Below are 7951 nucleotides of genomic sequence, written 5' to 3'. Positions count from 1 at the left end.
TGAAGGTTCAAGATGTGAGGATCTGAATTTATGAGTCTGTCTGAGAGTATAAGGAAATGGGAGCAGAGGGATGCCTGGGTGGCTCAGTGGTTGAGCACCTGCCTTTGGCTCGGGCATGAGCCTGGCTTCCTGGGATTGAGTTCCACGTTGGGCTCCCTGAGGGAGCCTGCTCCTCCCTCTGCTTATGTCTCTGCCTCTCTCTATATGTGTTTCTTGTGAATAAATGATTAAGATCCTTAAAAAAAGAAAAGAAAAAGAAAAAGAAAAGAAAGAAATGGGACCAGAGAATGGGAAATGAAAGACAAGTGTCAATAGGGGTAACTGTGAGAGGACTTTGTGCTAAGCCTAGTAGAGTATGTGATGGAATAAATATTCCTGTGTGCTCATGAGGGTTAGGAGGTTGTTGGGAAGAATCGAAGGGTCTCTTTCCAATCTCTGCCCCTTCTTCCCCCATGAAAGGACATATGCTAAGGAGTTCAGTCCTCTCTTAGCGAAAAAGCAAAATCTACTGGTTCCTTCTTGGATGCCCTATCTGTTCTTTGCTGGCCCATTTCACACCAGCTGTCAGAGATTTGCCAACATTATGACCAACAGAATTCATCTTCTCAGGTTCAGACTGAGTTTATATTTCCATTTCTCGAGAGATCTGACATTTCTTTAGACTCCACCTTTGCAAACATGGCCCTGCACTTATGGATATTTGTCCTCTCTGAGATTCCCCTCGAATCTCCAGGCTTTGTTTTATATAGATGCAATGAACATCTCCTAGAGAAAAAAGACCTTGTGTTATCCCTCTCATCTGGACATGGGCTGGATCACTTTATATCTCTCATCTATGAGTCTGTAAATAGAAATGCTCAGCTGGAGCCTCAGCCATGCTTACATCTCCCTTTGCCACTACCCACCTCCAGTTCAGACATCTCGACTTACCCGTATTCTTATTGTCAGAGGCACAGGGGAGGTCACTTGAGACAACGGCACTGTGTTCTTCCTGTGAGGTACTCTCACCAGGCTGTGGAGTATCCTTTTGCTTCTTTAAGATTTCTGTAAATTGAATTAGAATTAAAAGATATATCTAGTGTTTCATATATTCAGTGCACTTGGATTGCTTACTCTGTGTCAGACACTCAGGGATAGTATAGTCTCTTTTCTGGCCAAAGCTCCAAAATAGAAGTATTCGACCATTTTTACTTTTTCCCAAGTGCTCATGGCTAGCTGGATATAATATATGTACATTGTCTTTATTGAGGTCGCTGCGGTGTGTCTTGAAATTGTGTCATCACAGTGTACAGTCCATATATTTTAGTATTTGTTTCCCTGACTATACATACGTGACTGTGTCTCACGCATTTCATCAAAAGATGCCCATATCCTATCTGCAGAGTCCATAATGTTACCTTTAAGGCCCAAGGGACTTTGCAGATATTATTAGATTAAGGACCCTGAGATGGGAACATTATTTGGGATTAGATGAGCGGTCCATATGCCGTATTTTAGACTTCTGACCTCTGGAACCATAAGAGAATACATTTTTGTTGTCCTTAATCCACTGTTTGCGGTAAATTGTTAAAGCCTTCGGTAGATGATAATAAATGCTCCACATACTCTGGACTGACTAGGGGCTTTACAAATGGGCAGGCTCTATTTACCTGATTTCCTTTCTTTTCTGAGCTAGAGTGAGTTGTTTATTTGAGTCAATGGTGCCACCCATTCTTTGTGCAAAATAAGGAGCTTAGAATACTTGAGCTCCCAGTCAAGTTGTATGTGACTGTCATCCAGTACTTCAGTTACATCTGTTTGGTGGATTATCTGTGAATCAGTGATTCCTGGTTTGGGTGTGGAAATCATCAAAACCTACTGGCATTCAATCACAGACTTCTCAGCTCACCTTCCGTTCCTGGTTCCATTTCATCTTTCCAAATACGTTCTGTGTTTTCAAATTTTTTATCTTTTATGTTTTCTACTTTTTTATCTGAAACCTGTCTTTTTTTCACCCTTCTTTTCTTTATGATGTGACTGTTCTTTTCATCCAGCACATGTTATATTGTTATTAGATAATTGCTGTGGATATGGTCACTGCCTGACAGATCACCATTCTTTTGAAAGACGTGTGCTTCTCCCCAGTTGCTTTAACATCTTTGTTATTGAGGTTCTGAATATTGGCTTTAGTGTCCTTAGTTTAGTGGGGATTTATTTTTGCCATTTCTGTAACGAGCTTCCTAATAATGTTTCCTGATTCTAAGGGTTTGTATCTTCCAGAGTTCTGAAAAAAAAAATCTTGGCAATTACTTCTTTATCTGTCTTACGTTCTCTGTTTTATTCTAAACAATCATTAGTTTGATATGTCATACTTTCACATTTTATCCTCATTTATCTTAATCCTTTTTTTTGTATTGCCAATGTATTGATCACTCTGATTTATATTTGTAAGTAATTCCCGGCTCTAGCATGGCTCTAGCCTTCAGGTCACAAATGTTCTTTTCCTCTGACAAATGTGATGTTTAACTCATCCACATTTCTTATGATTTCTAGAACATGATTTCTCATTTCTAAAACTTGGTTTTTTAAATCTTTTTATTGATAGTGTTTTATGTTTTTACATGTTTAATAACTGTAAACATTCTTATTATTACCATTCCTATTGTTCAAGTAAATGATTTTCTTTGAAGCTAAATCTTAGTGTTCATTGTGTTTGCAGAATCTACTTTAGATTATGTGTTTTGTAGTTTTGCATGGGGAGCTCATGTTCCGTAAGTCATTACCTATAAGACTCTTTTACATGGATGACTAACGATTCAGAGCTCTTTTACATTTCTTCAGTGAGAAATTACTAGAGTACTGAAATCTTTGGTTTAATTTTACATTAATTCTTTGCTTGTAGGTTTAACTGACATACAGCAATTCTGGATACATCCCTCAATAAATGATATTTTCCCAAAATGAATGCACGGACTTTCTCTCTAACGTCTGATAGTGAAAACTGTTTGTGTTCCTTTTGTTTTTTGTTTTTGTTTTTTTAGATTATTTACTTATTTATTCATGAGAGACAGAGGGAGAGAGAGAGAGAGAGAGAGAGACAGGCAGAGAGAGAAAGCAGGCTCCATGCAGGGAGCCCACCAAGGCACTGGATCCCAGGTCTGGAGGATCAGGCCCCGGGCTGAAGGTGGCGCTAAACATCTGAGCCACCCAGGCTCCCCCATGAAAACTGTTTGTATTCAGTTCCTAGTGAGGATACAAAAACAAGAGACTCGGATTCCCAAGTAACAGATGAGGATAAGATTATAACTGGGTCTGATGTGTACCTTTCTCCCACTAGCTGAGAGATGCTTAGCTGGGTGTCTACCAGTCTGTTCAGGCTCCCACTGCCCTAATCTTCTTGACTTTGCATGCCTTTCCTTGCCCCTTACCTGCAGAAGACAGATGACTCAAGGAGGAATAGCAGGAGAAGTATTCTGATTCAGAGGATTCACCTTTTGCCACAGGGACCAGAGTATTGTCTTCCAAAGAGTGGCCAGGTGGTGGATCAAATTTGCTTGATTTTGAGATTCCTAAAAAATTCAATATAAGTCAGAAAAGCAGCTGGTTCCATTCTGTTCCCCCTCCTATACTCTTCTGCCTATCCTATTCTTCCCATTGACTTCTATGGAAATACTTACTTTGTTCTGAACAGAAATTCTTTTTTTTAAAAAGATTTATTTATTTATTTATTCCTAGAGATGCAGAGAGAAAGAGAGGCAGAGACACAGGCAGAGGGAGAAGCAGGTTCCATGCAGAGAGCCTGACATGGGACTCGACACAGGGTCTCCAGGATCACCCTGGGCTGCAGAGGTCATAAACCACTGTGGCACTGGGGCTGCCCCATGAAAACTGTTGTATTCAGTTCCTAGTGAGGATACAAGAACAAGAGACTCGGATTCCCAATAAGAGATGAGGATAAGATATAACCGGGTCTGATGTGTACCTTTCTCCCACTAGCTGAGAGATGCTGAGCTGGGTGTCTACCAGTCTGTTCAGGCTCCCACTGCCCTAATCTCTTGACTTTGCATGCCTTTCCTTGCCCTTACCTGCAGAAGACAGAGACTCAAGGAGGAATAGCAGGAGAAGTATTCTGATTCAGAGGATTCACCTTTTGCTCAGGGACCAGAGTATTGTCTTCCAAAGAGGGCCAGGTGGTGGATCAAATTTGCTTGATTTTGAGATTCCTAAAAAATTCAATATAAGTCAGAAAAACAGCTGGTTCCATTCTGTTCCCCCTCCTATACTATTCTCCCTAACGTATTCTTCCCATTCACTTCTACGGGAAATCTTACTTTGTTCTGAACAGTAATCTTTTTTTTTTTTTAAGATTTATTTATTTATTTATTTATTTATTTATTTATTTATTTATTTATTTATTATATTATTTATTTATTCCTAGAGATGCAGAGAAAGAGAGCAGACACAGGCAGAGGGAGAAGCAGCTCCATGCAGAGAGCCTGACATGGGACTCGATCCAGGGTTTCCAGGATCACCCTGGGCTAGGTGGCCCAAAACCACTGCGCACTGGGGATGCCCCATGAAGACTGTTTGTATTCAGTTCCTACTGAGGATACAAGAACAAGAGACTCGGATTCCCAAATTGAGATGAGATAAGATTATAACTGGGTCTGATGTGTACCTTTCTCCCACTAGCTGAGAGATGCTGAGCTGGTGTCTACCTGTCTGTTCAGGCTCCCACTGCCCTAAGCTGCCTAGACTTCGCATGTCTTTCCTTGCCCTTACCTGCAGAAAATAGATGACTCAAGGAGGAATAGCAGAAGTATTTTGATTCAGATGATTCACCTTTAGCCTCATGGACCAGAGTATTGTCTTCCAAAGAGGGTCCAGTTGGTGGATCAAATTTGCTTGATTTTGAGATTCCTATAAATTCAATATGAGTCAGAAAAACAGCAGGTTCCATTCTGTTCCCCCTCCTATACTTTTTCCCTTACCTATTCTTCCCTTTGACTTCTATGGAAATACTTACTTTGTTCTGAACAGTAATTTTTTTTTTTTAAAGATTTATTTATTTATTCCTAGAGATGCAGAGGAAAGAGAGGCAGAGACACAGGCAGAGGGAGAAGCAGGCTCCATGCAGAGAGCCTGACATGGGACTTGATCCAGCGTCTCCTGGATTACGCCCTGGGCTACAGGTGGCCCTAAACCGCTGAGGCTTTGGGTGGGGATGCCCCATGAAACTGTTTGTATTCAGTTCTTAGTCAGGATACAAGAACAAGAGACTCGCATTCCCAGTAAGAGAGAAGATAAGATTTATAACTGGGTCTGATGTGTACCTTTCTCCCACTAGCTGAGAGATGCTGAGCTGGGTGTCTACCAGTCTGTTCAAGCTCCCACTGCCCTGAACTGTCAAGACTTTGCATGCCTTTCCTTGCCCCTTACCTGCAGAAAACAGATGACTCAAGAAGGAATAGCCGAAAGTATTTTGATTCAAAGGATTCACCTTTAGCCTCACATATCAGAGTATTGTTTCCAAAGAGGGTCCAGTTGGTGGATCAAATTTGCTGATTTTGAGATTCCTAAAAATTCAATATAAGTCAGAAAAGCAGCTGGTTCCATTCTGTTTCCCCTCCTATACTCTTCTCCCTAACCTATTCTTCCCATTGACTACTATGGAAATACTTACTTTGTTCTGAAAGGTCTTTTTTTTTTTTTAAGATTTATTCATTATTATTCCTAGAGATGCATTGAGAAAAAGAGGCAGAGACACAGGAGGGAGAAGCAGGCTCCATGCAGAGAGCCTGACATGGGACTTGATCCAGGGTCTCCTGGATTACCCTGGGCTGCAGGCACCCTAAACCACTGCTGCTTTGGGGATGCCCCATGAAAACTGTTTGTATTCAGTTCCTAGTGAGGATACAAGAACAAGACACTCGGATTCCCAAGTAACAGATGAGGATAAGATTTAACTGTCTGATGTGTACCTTTCTCCCACTAGCTGAGAGATGCTTAGCTGGTTGTCTACCAGTCTGTTCAGGCTCCCACTGCCCTAATCTTCTTGACTTTGCATGCCTTTCCTTGCCCCTTACCTGCAGAAGACAGAAGACTGAAGGAGGAATAGCAGGAGAAGTATTCTGATTCAGAGGATTCACCTTTTGCCTCAGGAACCAGAGTATTGTCTTCCAAACAGTGGCCAGGTGGTGGATCAAATTTGCTTGATTTTGAGATTCCTAAAAAAAATTCAATATAAGTCAGAAAAACAGCTGGTTCCATTCTGTTCCCCCTCCTACAACTCTTTCTCCCTAACCTATTCTTCCCATTGACTTCTATGGAAATACTTACTTTGTTCTGAACAGTAAAAAGAAAAACATGATTTATTTATTTATTTATTTCTAGAGATGCAGAGAGAAAGAAAAGCAGAGACCAGACAGAGGGAGAAGCAGGCTCCATGCAGAGAGCCTGACATGGGAGTCCACCCAGGGTCTCCAGGATCACGCCCTTTGCTGCAGGCGGCCCTAAATGGTTGCGGCACTGGGGCTGCCCCATGAAAACTGTTCATATTCAGTTCCTAGTGAGGATATAAGAACAAGAGACTCGATTCCCAAATTGAGATGAGGATAAGATTATAACTGGCTCTGATGTGTAACCTTCTCCCACTAGCTGAGAGATGCTGAGCTGGGTGTCTACCAGTCTGTTCAGGCTCCCACTGCCCCTAATCTGCCCTATACTTTGCATGCCTTTCCTTGCCCCTTACCTGCAGAAGACAGATGACTCAAGGAGGAATAGCAGGGAGAGTATTCTGATTCAGAGGATTCACCTTTTGCCTCAGGGACCAGAGTATTGTCTTCTCTCCCCAGAAAGCACAAACATTGTTGGAAATATCAAGGTCCTCTTCCCAAGTAGGATCAACCACTTGTAACATGCAGGGTTAGCCTCAATCTGCCCTCCCCCAACTCCCCAGCACTGACAATGGTTTCTCCTCCTAGATGTTACTTGTTTACTTTAATTTCCATAGCACCAGAACTACTTCAGTTTTTCCATTTCTTCAGAAACAATCTCCTCAATTTACCATTATCATTAAAACAGTGGTATATGTACATATTCTGCCCTTTTCTTGCATTCAGATAGGAACCTCGCAGTTACATTCTCATAGTCTGAAACAAAATTCTTTTTTGCTTCTGAGTAAGTAAATTCTGACTTTATACTCTCATCCCTGTACAACCAGTTTCAAGTGCTCTTTTAAAAATTTCTCCCTTACTTCTATGAGCCACATTTCTTCGTCATTAACAGGAGAAAGTACTACTGGAAAACTTATAATAACATCCTATACTACATCAATGCCCTAGGCAGAAATAAAATATAGGAAAATACAATTTCACAGAAAGAGTACTAATCAGCCACTCACTAAGTCTGTAGTGCAGTAACCCAGAGTGACATAGAGATGGCACAGGTCTTAAGCTGCAGAGACAAGGTTTTGGTCACTTGAATTTTCTCTTGACTCTCAGAGACTATCTGAGCCCTCAGAAAGACTAGCATATATACACATCCCTCCCCCGCTTGCCTTCTTCTCTCCTCCTTTCTTTAGAGGCAGTTCCTTGTCACCCTGTGCTCAGAGAAGATGCTTAACACATACCTTTGGACCTCTTGACAGTTTGGGGGGAACTTGTCCTTTCTAGATGCTTCCTTTTTCGTTTCTGCTTCATGGTTCACCTCTTCAGAGAGTGACTCCAATCAGTATAACGAAGAATCAAACTAGTTCACTTGTACACTCACGAACAACAAATCACCTCTTCAAATTCACCTCCTCTTCAGAGAGTGACTCCAATCAGTATAACGAAGAATCAAACTAGTTCACTTGTACACTCACGAACAACAAATCACCTCTTCAAATTCACCTCCTCTTCAGAGAGTCACTCCAATCAGTATAAACGAAGAATCAAACTAGTTCACTTGTACACTCACGAACAACAAATCA

The 7951-nt window shown here is 41.3% G+C and overlaps 1 protein-coding gene across 1 annotated transcript; it reads right to left on the bottom strand.

Moving 5' to 3' along the window:
* Window positions 1-622: 622 nt before the first annotated feature.
* Window positions 623-7679, bottom strand: LOC119878846. The gene is made up of 7 exons (XM_038589408.1): window positions 7610-7679; window positions 6731-6823; window positions 6066-6206; window positions 4762-4899; window positions 3408-3548; window positions 931-1044; window positions 623-765 (listed from the first exon to the last, which is right to left on the bottom strand). Exons 1-7 carry the CDS (start codon window positions 7677-7679, stop codon window positions 623-625), a joined length of 840 nt encoding a protein of 279 aa, XP_038445336.1.
* Between the last annotated feature and the right edge of the window lie 272 nt (window positions 7680-7951).

This window comes from Canis lupus, unplaced genomic scaffold (assembly GCF_011100685.1).
Source record: "Canis lupus familiaris isolate Mischka breed German Shepherd unplaced genomic scaffold, alternate assembly UU_Cfam_GSD_1.0 chrUn_S1975H2174, whole genome shotgun sequence".
In the NCBI taxonomy this organism is placed as follows: Eukaryota; Metazoa; Chordata; class Mammalia; order Carnivora; family Canidae; genus Canis; species Canis lupus.
The sequence above is the reverse complement of the archived record's forward strand: the minus strand, read 5'-3'. Positions and strand labels throughout refer to the sequence as shown.

What these genes read in the sequence shown, in the direction of transcription:
- LOC119878846 (XM_038589408.1), bottom strand. Translation starts at nt 7,679, where the DNA reads ATGAAGCAGAAACGAAAAAGGAAGCATCTAGAAAGGACAAGTTCCCCC. An exon ending in CAGTCTTCTGTCTTCTGCAG is followed by an intron (nt 4,900 to 6,065) that starts GTAAGGGGCAAG and finishes TTGAATTTATAG; the next exon opens with GAATCTCAAAATCAAGCAAA. An exon ending in GAGTCATCTGTCTTCTGCAG is followed by an intron (nt 1,045 to 3,407) that starts GTAAGGGGCAAG and finishes TTCAATTTACAG; the next exon opens with AAATCTTAAAGAAGCAAAAG.